At 39.1% G+C, this 16,283-nt stretch overlaps 1 protein-coding gene across 1 annotated transcript in view; it reads right to left on the bottom strand.

The window, feature by feature from the left end:
- Positions 1–5,210: 5,210 nt before the first annotated feature.
- bcam (basal cell adhesion molecule (Lutheran blood group)) overlaps positions 5,211–16,283 on the bottom strand; it is a 50,835-nt gene continuing 39,762 nt past the window's right edge. Inside the window, exons 9-16 of the mRNA XM_058398138.1 lie at positions 16,009–16,124; positions 15,742–15,883; positions 13,672–13,796; positions 12,489–12,630; positions 12,363–12,392; positions 11,193–11,334; positions 7,953–8,049; positions 5,211–7,826 (exon numbers count right to left, since the gene is read on the bottom strand). Of these exons, the coding sequence (XP_058254121.1) occupies positions 7,824–7,826; positions 7,953–8,049; positions 11,193–11,334; positions 12,363–12,392; positions 12,489–12,630; positions 13,672–13,796; positions 15,742–15,883; positions 16,009–16,124 (797 nt within the window). The 3' untranslated portion in view covers positions 5,211–7,823. The remainder of the gene's footprint in view (positions 7,827–7,952; positions 8,050–11,192; positions 11,335–12,362; positions 12,393–12,488; positions 12,631–13,671; positions 13,797–15,741; positions 15,884–16,008; positions 16,125–16,283) is intronic.

The following is a 16,283-nucleotide window of genomic DNA, read 5'->3' as shown; positions in this document are numbered from 1 at the left end:
AGAATAAAGAAAGAGACATCAGAATGAAGATAAAAATGTGATCTCAGTTATGGAGTCACGCAAACTGGACCGACTGGATTGGACTGGATTTTTCAAATCTTCACCGGTCCAGTTTGCTTGATTCTATAACTGAGATCACTTCCCCCCCTATTCTGATGTTTGATGTGAACATTACCTGAAGCTTTTGACCTGCACCTGCATGATTTCATGCATTGTGCCCCTGCTACATGATTGAAACGAGCAGGTCCACAGCTGTTCCTATTAAAGTGGATAGTGAGTGCATGCCTCTTCAGGATGGAAGAAGTTGAATTATCAGCTGAATTGTCACTGTTGGGGAAATCTAATACAGGATGTGAACCGAGTCAGGCACTGCCAGCATCTGTGCAGTGTATTACACACATTCTGGACATACATAATAATTACTCATAAATACTGTTACACCCATACTCTATATCGTGTTTACAGACAGAACATGACAGTTTTATAAATTGTGGGGTGATGAGCACAAGTATTTTTTTTGTTTTTGAAAGATTGATATGGGAGAACTTGGTATGGCTAGGCAATGTTCTTAAAAAATATATAACAACAAGCTCCAGCACTTCAACCCTTTCTGTCACTGAGGACATGCTGATGCTAGACTACATGCAGGTCAATACAGAGCCAGCGAATAAACTATCAGATAACATTTTTACTAGATCTAATAGAAATTAGGCTACTGCACAAATTATTATTATTATTTTGAAATCTAGCTGTATCATTTTGTCATTTTCCAGGCATATTTTCTCTCGTTTCCAAGATATACATAAACAAAAACATAAAAAAAAATGGACAGCTTCATGGAATCTAGTTCACTGGGCCGTGATATGTGTCCCTGATGTGAAGTAAACCTGAATAAATAAATAAAAATCTTGATTAAAAAAAAAAAAATTGACGATGGTTGAAATGGTCCATTCAACCAAGACCACTTAGAAAGAGTTATAGTGCAGTAAGGGATAATTCATACATTTAAATGACCACTACAGTACTTCAACTAATAATAATACTTTATGTACTCCAAATTTATAAACAGTTTGAGGTCTGGTGTGAGACAAAGCGTCCAGGTGTCCTTTCTAATGGGCAGAGCTGTTATCTAGTGCAGAGGAAAAACACAGCAATGATAAGGTGGAGGAAAGTATGTGAGTTATGTCAGGGTTGAAGACTCTTAAGCTCTCTTTTCCTGCCGAGCCTCTAACTGGAGGAAGGTTTTACTGACACTGGTTAAAACTACAGGGTAAAAGATTGAGTTACTGTAAAGTTGATGCTTGATGTATGATGCGCTTTAATAGTAAATGCTTGTGAAATGTGAAATAATTGGCTATTTTGGGACATTTTAGCAAGGCAAAGCTGGTACAGTGAAATGAAAGAACGTTCCTCCAGGACCCTGGTGCTACATAACACACAGAACTAAGTAAACTACAGAGACAAAAGACAGTACAGTACTTGTATAATAATTGACAAGGAACAGCACAGCCCTGACCAGTACACAGTTTTGAAATGAATAACATTGTGAGCCATTAGATATTGTACATATTGCTATCTCAAACATCACCCCACCTCAATACTTTTACTTTGATGGATTTTAAGCCTTTTTATTAAAGCCTAGATTATTAGATGTGCTTAAGATCACTGTCCTTCTGAAACAAACAGCTGTGTTGGACTTTTAACTTTCTGCCTGATGTCTTGAAGTGTTGTCTTAGTACATCAGTGTCCAGTCACATCCAGAAAGGGCCGGTGTGGGTGCAGGTTTTTATTCCAACCAAGCAGAAGCATATACTGAATGTGTAAAGGTTAAAATGTCTAGACTGCTCATCTACAGACCTTTAGTTTGGGGTAAATTTGTGAGTTATTGGCTTTATATATTAAAAGAAATGAGATGATATATTTATAATAGATAACGACGACCATATATAACTTTACTAATTCAATCCAAGTCTTTGTTTGTGCATGAGTTCATTTCCATAATTGGCTGTGAAGCTTTGAGAGCCATACGCCTGAGTCCCATGCTCATTAGAGGGGCATCATCGCTAAAGAGCCAATTGAGTGTGTCACATAACACACTTTACACACACACGCACACACCATTCCCAAGAGAGCAAGTAATAATGGTGCTGAAAGCAATGTTAAAAAAAAAAGAAAGAAAAAATGAGTGAAGCACAAAGGCAGTGTATAAGAATATTAATGAAAATGAAGTCTACTGTAATTAACCAAGGATCATAAGTGAATAAGCACAATGCTGGTGCCGTCTTCAGCCTACAAATCTTTGTGCTGAACTTTTCTTCCTTTGAGCTGAAAGGATTTAATGAGGATTTTGCTTCAGTGGTGAATGTGAACATGCTCCATCATGAGTGTAGTAAATAGTAAATATCTGGGAGGAAAAAAGCACAATATAAACACAGTCCACAGATACACGCTCTGATGTATCGTATCAGCACATCCTTTCACGCTCTGATGTATCAGCACATCCTTTCAGATACATGATGGACTTACAGGTGCACACACACACACACACACACACACACACAGCTTTTAATAATACATTTCAATTGCTCTGATCACTTTTTGCTTCTCAACACGGATGGGAAAGAACTGACAGAAATGTTTTCCAGTTTTCCCCTTCCCCCAGGTGAAGACATAATAGCTTAACACCTTTTACAATCAGGATTATGACTCCTTCCTGAACACACACACACACATTTTTCCTCTTACCGTTTCAACATACACAGACACATGCACAAGTTTTGCTGGTTTAAAGAGTCAGAGCCAAGCACCAAAATAACTAACTGTCACTTACACTAATGAGAGATCAGCATCATACTGAAATCAGTAAGATGGAGTGACATCAGTGTGATGATTTATCTCTCTAAAACAATCAGGATCCACAGCAATTTAATCTCTAGCTCCAGCCAAAATAACTTTATTTCCATCAGAGTTATTTTATTAGAATGTAAACTGATGGCACTGAAGCTACATTCACACATGCAGAAGTTTTATCTGCAAGTTGTTGTTCAGGAGGAGACCTTCATACCTGGTTGCCATGGGAATGAAGTGTATCAGTGCTACTTGCATTCCACTCGACAACAAATCAGTTTTCTTGCCACTAAAATGAAACGTTCTGAAGTGAGATTTGGCGTGAAAATCTGCATCATATCATACGAGAAGCGGTGTGCGCTCTACTCTGTTCACTCCCATTGAGGGCAAGAAGCCTTTATTATCACCACATATACATTACAGCACAATGGAATTCTTTTCTTTGCATATCCCACTTGAGGAGGTTGGGGTCAGAGCACAGGGGCAGCTATGATACAGCTCCCCTGGAGCAGGGAGGGTTAAGGGACTTTACCCTGGACAGTGGGGTTTGGTGGTGCTGGGGCTTGAACCCTGATCTTCCAATCAACAGCACTTGAGTCATCACTTAAGTCGCCACATTATTTGCGTGAACTTTTATCAGTTTTGTCGCATTACCAGACACACCCACATTGCTGTGAAGTTGCCAGCTCTTACTGTATAAATGACCGATCACTGTTGAGTTGCTGTAAATGTGGACGCAGCATTACTCATCTCCTTCATCTCTCTGTGTTCATGTGGTATGACTGATTAAACAGTCAGCAAAGCTGGTTTTCAGTTTACCGCAGCACTCCTCACTGTTTTCTTTTCTACCCTTTTGACAGGCACGGGAGACGTGCTGTGGGCTAAATGAAAGGGCTGGCGGTTCACTGAGAGTGATGGGTGTTTTAATTAGATTAAGGAAGTGATTTTATTACAACCATAAATAAACGTCGAGACAGGTGAAAGAAAGGTCGGTGAATATTTGGATCGCATTCAAGAGAGTTGGCTGACTAAGGAGTATCTAATATCTCCTTTAAGTATCAAGAAGCTGAGAAAGCAATCATATCAGAAGTGATCGTAACAGAAAGCAGAGATGCTGGAGCTGAATTCTGTATAGCCCAGACTGTAGACTCATGCTTCCTAGCAATGAAGCCCATTTCAACAGAGTTTTTAGACGGTATACTTAGTCCTTGACCTAGTGATACAGTATCACTGATACTGATATCACTTTTACAAGTCTCTCTGGCTAAAGGCAGCTGTGAAATGTGGTAAATGTAAATGTGAACAATTATTTGATCTACATTTTGGCTGATGGTTTTCACTGGAGTTTGCCATCAGCAGTGATTGACAGCTACAATCGTAACTGGAGCAAACATGAACAAGATTTATTGTATAATTATTTTCCCCCCTAATATGCTTTTTAAGGAAAAAATTAAAAGTAGACTTAGTATGTATTGTTAATTACACAAAGGACAGAATTGTGAGTTTTGTGGTTTTTATTCAGTTCAAACAAAAGATTTTTGTGTCTCAGATTTGGACAAAATTTGGCGTGGAGTAAAGAGAGTGTAATCGAGATAAACCTGAAATGGACCTGCCTGTCTGCCTTTAAGTGTGTGTTTGTGTGTGTTGTGATGCCATTTGCCCTACATCATTTATATTATGAGACCTTGTGCTATAACAAATTGCTCAAGTTTCATTGTTCAGTTTACTGAAAACCCTCCTGTTTAATGAGCATTTCCATATACTCTGTAATTCATCTTGCATCAAAGACAAGCACAAAAAACCCAGTTCATATCTTTTAAGAATTTCCGAAAAGCTGACAAAATGGGTTTTTTTCCGCTCTTAGTGATTTATTTTTAAAAGCCATCCAATTCATCTACTCGTTTAATTAATTTGTTTTTTTAATTCAGGAGTACTTCTGCTGTCCTCCTTCTTCTTATCTGTCCTCCTCCTTTTACTGCTTCTATCCTCTCTTCCTCCAGGCCACAAATCACCCTGCAGGTTCACCAAGAGGTATTTCAATATCTTAATGGGCACTTGGCATGCTGAGGCAAGTAAGAACAAGGTTGTCTTGCTCACTGGAGGCCTCTGAAGAAGAATCTCTGCTTTTTTGTATATTGTGTAAGAAAGCTTAATAGCGCTCTAAGATGATGCCTTGATACATAAAGCAGCAGAATGTTTTATATAACTTTTTATAGAAGTATCAAAAAATCCTATACTTATGAGTTTGCCTGCATTGAATACACACAGATAATATCTTGTTTCCCTGATTAACTGAGCAAGGTCCTTTGTGTGTCATCTATAGTCATGTATAGTGTGTAATAGAACACAACACAGGACACAGGTAAGGTGTGGGATTTTTTTTTTTATCAGTATAAATTCTACACAGATCCACAAAAGAGGAAGAAACAGGCTACAAATCACACAACTAATACCACAAAATATACATCAGAAAGGAGAAAGCAGTCACAATACTTGACAAGATATCTAAATCTGACCTGTGAGACCAGTGAACGTGACAGAGAGAGAACAGAAGAAGTATTTCAGTAGTTTAAACACAAAAATCATTAAACAAAAAATTATGCAAAAATAATATGTTTCTTTCACAAAATTGAAAAAAAAAAAATGGCTATAATGCTTGATGACATCTCAGTGACAAATTGGCATGAAATTATAGCTGGAAAAAAAAAAATCTAATCAAATATAAAATATAATATTCAGCTTGATGAATATGATGAATGATGGTGCTAGTTCACTCTCAGAGCCACATATTGAAAAAGCATCGAGTATTTGTGTGTATGCGTGCATATGTGTGTGTGTGTGTGTGTGCGGTTAATGGATACCGCACACAATACCGCAGGATACATATATATATGTACACTCAAGACTCAGTAGTTAGCTCATATTCAAATCAAAGCCTTCGGATGTATAGCATAAACACACACTTCCCTAACCGGCCTTATTCAATTACTGTTACCTCGCATGTGATATAAGTTAGAGCATCTTTAATTACTCTGCTAGAGCCTGTGGGAAAGAAGCACAGTGTGTGTGACATACTTATTTAATCACATTCAAAGAATATATCACGGACATAACAGCAGTAATTTGGCTGGAGCTTTAAGTCTCTTAATATGATAGAGAATTCAATACCTTTACAGCCTTTCATATTTTTGGTTTCAAAAAAGGAAATTTTTTGAATGTGGGGGATGTGGTAGCTTAGTGATTAACGCATGCTTGGAAGGTCGTGAGCTCAAATCCCAGGTCCACCAAGTGTCCACCTCTGGGCCCTTGAGCAAGTCACTTAACCCTCAATCGCTCAGTTGTATAAAATGAGATAATAAATGTAAGTCACTCTGGATAAGAGCGTCTGCCAAATGCTGTCAATGTAGATTTTTGTACAGGGCCATGCAACTGGAATTGAGTGAGATGCTGGAGGATTTTAAATAGGCACTAAACTAAATACAAATCACGGAGGTCTGAGAAACACACATGGAGTTGTCTAAGAGGATAAGAGTTCTGTATTTATCTCCACAGCCCTTTTAGTATAAATAGCATACTGTTTGTGCATGGCCAGGTTGCACTGAGGCATCCAGGTATGGAAAAAAAAACAAAAAACAAGAAAGCCAAAACAAAACAAGATGTTTCACAAGAATACAGAGTTAAAAATAAAACAAAAAGCAAAGCAAATCAAAAAACAAGATGGTTTTTTTTTTTATATCAAGGTGACATGGTTTAAAAAAAAGGCCAAAAATCAAAATCCAAGATGGTCGTAGGGTTAAAAAAAAAAACCCAAAAATAAAAACAAAAAAACAAGATGTTTAACAAACAAACAAACAAAAAAAACAACTACTAAAATATATATTTGTTTTAGGTCACAGGGTTTAAAAAAACAAAATAAAAACAAGAAAACAAGATGTTTTGCTGTGACAATGTTTAAAAAACAACAACAAAAAGATATTTTGCAACAAGCAAAAAAAAAAACCCCAAACAAAAAACGAATAATTTTTGCAAGGTCACAGGGTTACAAAAACAAGCAAAAAAAAAAACCTACGATTTTCTGCGAGGTCACAGGGTTTAAAAAAAATTAAACAAAACAAAACAAAAAACCCTCAAGCGTCTCATTGTTAGTCCTGTACATATCAGAGCATTCATTAGCATGACATTGTGTTGCTGGCTTTCTAATCTCTTGCTCCATGGCACCTCCAAGCATTTGGTTTGCTCAAACTTTACAGATGTATTGGCAATGCTGTATAAGAAGCTACCATGTAATACAGATATATATATAAAAAAAGCAAACATTTGGCTATACATACAAATGTAGGGAAAGAAGAGAGACAGGCTATGTTCAGTAGCATGCAAGTCCACAGTCAAGCAATTTGTACAGGACAAAGTGTGTGCTTACGAGCAGATGATCACCAGGTTTCAGTGCACTTGTGAAGAATTGGGAAAGAACAGACAGTAAGTGCAGTGTCTAATGCAGACGAAGTCGAAAAAGAGAAGAGCACCCAGTGATTTAATTAAAAGATCAGGATTCTGGGATGGAAAAGAAATTTGTCAGGATGCCCGGTGCTGGATTGAGTTTCCACTGCTTTCTTTTCCACAGCTAGTCTGCAGAGTCATGATCAGTGGACAATGATTTGCGTGATTGGCTTCTCACTTTAGGAAAAAAAAAAAGGTTTTAAATTTCCCCCACCCCAATACAAAAGAGAAGGGCACTTTTACTTACAAAAATTGTTCAAACCCACTGTCCTTAACCCTAAACGCTGTGTCAAACCCCATTCGCCTCCCTTAACACGACCCTAAACAAAATTTACAGCTCAAATATATCCTCTCCTCCGCTTCAGGTTGGTGCCTCACTCCGGAAGAAAAAAAAAACCATACACACACACACACACAAGCACCCCTGCTGCTCTTCAGTTCCTCTGATGATTTATCTTCGTCCACATTCTTCTCTCATATCACTAATGGAGAGGAGAGAATACAATGGTCACTTCAGTTCCCATGGCACCGCGTACCATGGTGCTCAGGATGTGTACACAACCAAACGACTCTATCAGGGTTATGGACTTTGACCTGTAACCTCTTACCTGCTCTCCATGGGGTTTATTAAGCAGCCCTGACTCTTCAGTGGGCTTGTTGGATTTCATCTCCACCACAATGTCATTGTTCGTCTCCGCAGACGCACTGCGTGTACACAAAGGGGTTAGTGCAGAAGAGAAAGTGCAGAAAAAAATACTCTGTAAATCACATAGAATGGGTGGAAATGTACAAACATGTGCATCATTACAATTATTAAACAACATATTGTGTTGGGAGTCTGTTACGATACGGATACATAAGAATGTGACCTTGACTCTTTTACTAAATCTCTGGTGAGATCTGTGTTATATTTGTTTTTTTATCCCTGCTTCTATTCTTATTCTACTATTATACAGACTCCCACAGTCTATTTCCAGGTTATCTATCCTGCCACTTGTACCTCCTGTATAGTGCTTATAACAATAGTTATATTATTAACTAATCCTCAATTATTTTTTATACTTCGATTTTATTTTTGAACTAGAATTCCTGGACTATCTACTTATCAAAACATCATAATTTCCAGTTCTAGTAAGTTCTATCTAAGGTGTTGCAAATGTGAGGTGTTCCTCAGAGCTGTATTATAAGTATGTTTCAATTTATTTATTTATTTATTTAGCAACTGTAATATACATATATATACCATCAACAGATAGATAGATAGATAGATAGATAGATAGATAGATAGATAGATAGATAGATAGATAGATAGATAGATAGATAGATAGATAGATCCCATTATTACCTATATTTGTAATATTTAGAACATTAACTGCAACAATTAATGCACAGCTCTAGTTTTCTATATGCAGGCCATGTGGACACTTTCTACTGGACAGTGTGGTATGTCAAATCTGTCATCCCTCATTTGATTGTTGTTTCCATTGCTAAGTGACCCAGACTATAAATAATGGTGTGTTCAAATGGAAATTCTGATACAGGAAGGCAAATACCTGACAGTCATGAAAACAGTGCTGCTAAGCACTCTGAGCACAGACTAGCTAATCACTGAGGCTACTGATTTAGCCACTAAGACTTCTTTTTATCTAAACAGTGTAAAGGCGGAATTACAGTGTGAACAGTTGGGAATGTCAACATTTTTCTCAGATGCTCTGGGAATTTACTGGGAAAAGACTCAGTGTGACTAAAAACATACTGTAAATACACATGAACTGCAAACTGAACTGTTAAAAATGACAGAGTGTTTTAACTAGTTGCTGTTGTTAAATGGAAAAAACATCCAAGTGATCTTGCTGGAGCCTTTGTCGACTCCTGAGGGTAAAAAAAAACTCAAATGTCACTCAAATCTGGAGCTAGCTAAAAACTTCAGAAGTCGTAAATACTACTCAGATGGGCTGCTCACTTGGAATATGTATCATAAATATGGCAGGAAGTAACAAAAGGGACATATGGGTGGAGCTGGTAACAGTGCAAAAAATTGTACAGCATGAATTATTGAGTCTTTACATGATAATAATTAATAGCTACCAATGGATGCCATCTTCATCAGTAGTGTTTGGCTGATGTTTACCTGACTGAAGTGACACAAAGCTGATTTTCTTTATGAACACTTGACTATCACGCCCGTATGAGCATGCTGAAGATAACATTAGTGCTATTATAATAAGCTCCACTTTTCTGGGAAAGCTTTCCACTAGATTTCTGGAGCGTGAATGTAGGAATTTGTGTTCATTCAGCCATAAGAGTGGTATTGAGGTCAGGCACTGATGTTAGACCAGGAAGCCTGGGGTGCAGTCAGCGTTCCAGTTCATTCCAAAAGGTGTTCAGAGTTAGGGTTCTGAGCAGGAGTTCTTCTACATCATCCTTGACAAGCCATATTTTCATGGAGCTTGCTTTGTGCACAGGGGCATGATCAGACTGGAACAGGTTTGCAAAATTGTAATTCTTGGGCCTATAAAGAACTATGTGGGGAAAGTGTGTGTGATGGTGGTGTGTGTTTTGGCTGTTTAGTGTAAATCTGATAAATGGCCATGTAACATGAGACGGGTCAAATCTCAATTTCTGTGTCTTTTCCTCTCTCTCTGCGTTCTCATTCAGTTTTCACAACAACAGAACACATCGAGAGTGCTGCCTATATTCAGGGAATTGATGAGTGATGAACGTATGTTAAAACTTCATGTTAAAACTAGAATCAATTTCCTGGTTACACATTTGCACTCTTATAGAAGGGATATTATTTATAATCGCACTCTCTGGTGTCACCCAGAGGAGGACAGCTTCCCTTCTGAGCGTGGTTCCTCTCAAGGTTTCTTCCTCATTTCGTCTCAGGGAGTTTTTCCTCACCATCATCACCATAACCTCTGGCTTGTTCATTAGGAATAAATTTAACTTATATAATTCATTTCCTGGATTGCTATAATTCTGTAAACTGCTTTTGTGACAATATCCACTGTTAAAAGTGCTAGTGAATTGAATTGGGGATTAACTATATTACTAAGTAATATATAGGGGGATGAATGTGGTGAGCGTGAGGGGAAAAACTGACTACAATGTGAAAGAAAAACAATCCTGACTGCAGTCTAATTGCTGGTTCCTCTCACATACCTACACATCACTCAGCATAGCACTTCCAGTAAAAGCAATAAAAGTAAAAAAAAAAGCAGTAAAAGTAAAAAAAAAAAAAAAAGCTAACTCTATGGCGTTTTTTATTTCTTCTTGACCTGAATATGTCCAGCATGCTGATTGCTGATCTCTACATTGAAATGTACCACAAACCTATTACCTGCTTTCGAGTATAACATTAAAATGCTGTGTATATAATTATGTGAATTCATTATTCTGATGTGAATTAATTATTCAACAGAGATGTGTTCTTGTTAGAAGACAGATATGAGACCAAAGAAATGTGACATGTTAAAACAGTCCGATCCGATCTGTGGGAAAGCATGTATTGGATGCAAAGGCAAAATCTGGAACGTTCTAACTGGTTGGTCATTCAGGCTTTGACCTTTCCTCATTGTTGCCACTGCTGCGTCTATTATTTACTGTTAACACTAGCATTGTGTCGGAGATGATGTCACACACTCCAGAGAACTCCTAATCTCCCAGGGGTATTTTTTGTGAGGAGATAACATCACAGAAATCCAACCAGGGTGGTGATGGTTCAGGATTCAGATTAGTAACTGTAGCGTATCGTCACACTGTCCAGTGGTAAAGGAGCACAATAAAAAGATTAAGGGTGTATAACCGTATAAACACTGAGTTCTCAGTTCCTCTTAGATACTCACGCATCTTTCTTCTCATTCTTGCGGCAAGCCATCCTGCCCTTCTTACTGAGGAAATAGAGAAGAGCCACCAGCAGGAGCAACAGCAGTACACACGCCAACACTGCAACCACCACTCCTTTGGAGCCACCCTGCTGACCCTCAGCTAGAAGATCATAACACAGAAAACAAGAGAGAGAGAGAGAGAGAGAGAGAGAGAGAGAGAAAATGGTGGAGAAGAGAGAAGGAAAAATTGTGGATGATGAGTGAATGCAAGTAAAGGGACACAAGAGATGAGAGATAGGACATGAGAGATGAGATGAGGAAGAAGAGGAGGAAGGTTTTGGATAGAGGATGATGAGAAGGACAAGAAAGAGTTGGAGGTGGAGGGGAGGTGGGAGTAGCAGAAATGGTGGGAAGGAAACAAAGAAGAACAATAAGGGATTGTTAACTATTAAGCGCCATTGACATTGTGCCACATGAGAAATGAAGACAAAAAAGAGAGGTAAACGCCCTTAACTAAGCTATCACACACACACAAACACACACACACAAACACACACACACACATAAATAGAGCTTAGAATGATACACAAATGTTCCCATGTGATATTGCAATCAAACACACACAACACACACACACACACACACACACACAGCAGCAGCAAGCATACAGACCTGTTGCAAACACTGGGCTTCCTTTGAGCAGCAATGTAAGAAGAGAAAGAGTTGAGTCCCAGGGCAGAAACCATAAGCATAGACATAACCCCCAGTGACATTGAAAAAGTACTCACATATATGTGACAAGCCCACCACCATGATTAGACGCAAACACTACAGTGACCACACACACACACGCACACACGCACACGCGCTAGCAGACGTGAGGAGGAAGAAACGAGAAGGAAAGGTAACACCTCAAGCAGTGACAAGAAGGATGGAGAGGAGAGGAAAATAGAACCAAATTCTTTATTGTCCCCAAGCAGGAAAAAAGTCGGAAGCAAATCCCACAAAAGTGAGGACGGACATCATACAAAGACGGAAACATAATCCAATATACAATATACACAGTGGTTCTGTTAGCAATACACAATATACAATGTACAATGCTGGAAGAGCTAGGCTACAGAGTATGGAGAAGGCAAAGTCCAGAAAGGGAGGAGAAGAGGACAGAGAGCAGGCTCAGGTGTCTACCTTGTGCATCGTTTGAATCGGCTTCGTTGTCTGTAAAAGAAAAGGAGAAGTGTGTGGATTAGGTTCTTATGCTTGAACACAGCTTTACATTATGTAGATGAGGTTTAAATAATAAAAAGAACCTACCTGACTTGATTTCGACTGTGAACTTCCTGCTGTCTGCACCGTGGATGTTGTTTGCCTCACAAGTGACACCATCCTTCAGAACAGCGGCTGTGGCCTCCAGGGTGACGGTACTGATGATCTTATTCCCATTTAATATTACTGACTATACACACACACACACATGCATACACACACATGCAAACACACATGAACACATACGTACAAACACACACACATATATACGTACAAACGCACACACAAACACATGCACACATATGTAGAAATACACACGCAAACACACAGACACACAACAAAAAAACACACGCACATGCAAACACACACACACACACACACACACACAAAATACACGTGAACACACACAAACACACACACAGAAACACACACACATGCATACACACACACATGAACATATACGTACAAACACACACACATACGTACAAACGCACACACAAACACATGCACACATATGTACAAATACACACACAAACACACATGAAAAAAACACACAAACACACACACACACATACACCACACACACACAATACACATGTGAACACACACACACAAAAAGGTACAAGCACACACACAATACATACACGTGCACACACAGGTACAAACCCACACGCACACATAGGTACAAACACACACACAGGTAAAAACACACACCCACACCCACACACACAGGGAAAGAGAATGAGAGAAAGGAATTGAAACATATATATATTTATGTGTAACACTGCTTTCACAGTACAATGATGCAGTTATCAGAATATACTCAGTGATGAGACAGAGATGTGATTCTGCCAGAACTGAAAAAAGTTACCTTTACCATCCCAAAGCTGATTATTTCCCAACTATTCCAGTGTTTCATTTAATAAGCAACACCTCCACTGCTTCTGGCAACATTTACTGTTGTGGAATGTCTGTTAGATGAGTTAGTTCTCTGTTAACCCTTATAACAGCCATAACCAGTCATTTCCTCACGAGCTCCTCTAATATATTCTGCATATATATGTATATGCTGCAATTTGCATTAGAGACCTTCTGACCAATCAGATTCGAGCATTACAGCACTAACATTTGCATAACTGCTCCATAATTGAAATGATACACCAGGTAGATGAACTGATATCATGGGTGATTGTGCAGATGTGCTCTCAAATAATGACACACACACACACACCTCCTTTCCAGACGGTTTCCAGGTGAACTGTGGAGCAGGATAGCCTTGAGCAGAACACCTGAGAGTGACCATATCTCCCTGCTTTGCAACCATTCCGGTTATGGGCTCATCAATCTCAGGCTGACCTACATGAGAGAGAGAGAGAGAGAGAGAGAGAGAGAGAGAGAGAACAGAAGCAGAAATGTCAGGAAAACCAATTCAACATTCTTACAAATTCTAGAGGTGCATTTTATCAAATGTCCATCGGATCAGTGATAAGAGTACTTAAAAGCAGTAATAAAATACAAAAAGGAGACAGGGAAAATTGGGTTTCATTAGAAATCTGAGCGTGTTTATACAGATTTTAGTCATACATTTGGATAAGTGAGTTTCCTCAAGCTGTGACTTATTGCGCATTTTCATATCAGCTAATGGAAGCTAATGGAAGCGTTAATAACTGACCGCCACAGAACCTCACCAAACACGTACACGGTCCAAAACACACACAAATCTAATGATACACACATTTTATCCACAATCTTCTTACCTAACAAATATTCCTGCTCTGTGCTGTTATCAGATTTGGCTGAGGAAGGGGACGTGAAGATCAGAGCTAGTCCAAACCCATCCCAGCTATTGTCTGTACAGGCCACAGCCCTAATATGCATCTGAAATACGTATTGTTTCTGTTTCAGTAGCATGGGAAAGATAAGCACACCCTGCATCACAGCTATGACCTGATCCTAATCCACTGTTTAAAAAAAAAAGGATCTGTAACATTAGAGATCTCGCTGGATTATTTCGTTGTAATGAAGAACCCATGAAAGAGTGCACCTGGAACTTAGGCAAGATCTATAATTATACAGGATCAGCAGGATTTATGGAACAAATAAAATGACACTGCACCCTAACTAAAACACAAGCTTTAGTGGAACTACTTATTAGAAGTTCACAAGCCTCTGAAATAGCATAGAGGAATTCAGAAATAATTATTGGTTAGGGTTTTGCGATATCTCCAGACCTGCGAAAATGGTGCAAACATCACTGTGCTGTTTGCTGACAAAAAAAAGAGAATGAGATTACGCCGTCACATCCTGTGCCGAACAGAAACAGGAGCTTATGAGAGGCAACACAAGGCTTATCTCAGATTTATTTAATGACTATTTGAAACACACAATGTCAATGTCTTTTGTTTTTTTTTTGAAGGAAACTCCGGCCACAATCTTTTACACTCTAGAGTAAAGTAGAGCAAAAACATCTACAGCTCTGTTCTGACAGCATCTCGTAGCGCCACTGGTACACTCGGGCTATCGATTTGACTTCTGGGTTTCCTCAGCAATAAAAACATCTTCAATGCCAAACATTTGGTTGTTTTGTTGCAAGTGGATGCCGCCATCAGTTATTCCTGGAGTGTCCGATCTTATCTGATCTCATCTGTCTGTGTTCAACCAGTCGATCTTATTGTTCAGTAGACTCCTGCTTGGTTGGAATGAAAACCTACACCCACACCGGGCCTTTCCGGATAACATCACACACCCTTGACTCATCCATAGGCTTCCATTGACTTACCATCTCTCAGATAAAATGGTAGGTATACATCTAGAGTCTTCTCTGTTCTGGCACCAAGGTGGTGCAATGAACTTCCCCTAGATGGCCGTACAGCCTTCAAACGACGACTGAAGACCTACCTGTTCCTGAAACACTTAAACTAGCTCTTATTTGTCTCTTATTTCTCATTTTTTTAGCCTAATAGTATGCTAAGTCTGTGACCTATTGATCCAGTATTTAAAGAACCTTTGTACATCACTCTGGATTAGAGCATCCGCCAAATGCCAGAAATGTCATCCTGTGATCCAGTAGGATAAGCGGCGTAGAGCAGTGATGGATGGATGGATGGATGGACGGACAGGCGGATTGACGGACGGGTGGATGATGCACAAAGAGTATGTGTACCATATTGTATATAGTGCCTCACAAGAGACACCTACAAACAAGTTCCTGGGCTGAAGTGTTTCTCGTTTGTCTGTATCACACACAAACACACACACACACACACACACACACATACACACACAAACACACATGTTGTACCTGTGACAATTACTGTGATATTAGCTTGCTTCTGCAGGCCTTGCACTGAGGGGACTGACGCAATACACACATAGTTGCCAGCATTATCCAAACTTGCAGACTGCAGAGACAGCGAGCCCTTCTGAGACAGCTGTTTACCATCCTGTACACACACACACACACACACACACATCATTATCATCACTGTGATCATACCGGAAATCATAATTATGATCGCCATGAGAAAGGACAATAAAGTAGAACAGGATGGAGGGATTTCTGACTTGCCTTCATCCATGAGAGGGTGTACTCATCAGAAGACCTGGTCTTGCATTGAAGCTCAATGGGCTCACCTTTATTAATCATCAAAGGGCCAGCTGGCACCACGGACACTGGGTCCAGATCTGAGAGAGAGTAAAATAAAAGATTTGCTTTCATTAAGGTTCTGAACACAGGTATAATGATGGTGGAGTGTATCATTTTATTGCATAGCCAGATTTCTATTCTAATACATTTTTATACAACAGTGAGTTGTTGATTAAATGTACCCATGGCGTTATATG

Source organism: Hemibagrus wyckioides, linkage group LG01 (assembly GCF_019097595.1).
Source record: "Hemibagrus wyckioides isolate EC202008001 linkage group LG01, SWU_Hwy_1.0, whole genome shotgun sequence".
NCBI classification, from domain to species: domain Eukaryota; kingdom Metazoa; phylum Chordata; class Actinopteri; order Siluriformes; family Bagridae; genus Hemibagrus; species Hemibagrus wyckioides.
Note: the sequence above shows the minus strand (reverse complement) of the source record. Positions and strands in the feature narration are given on the sequence as shown.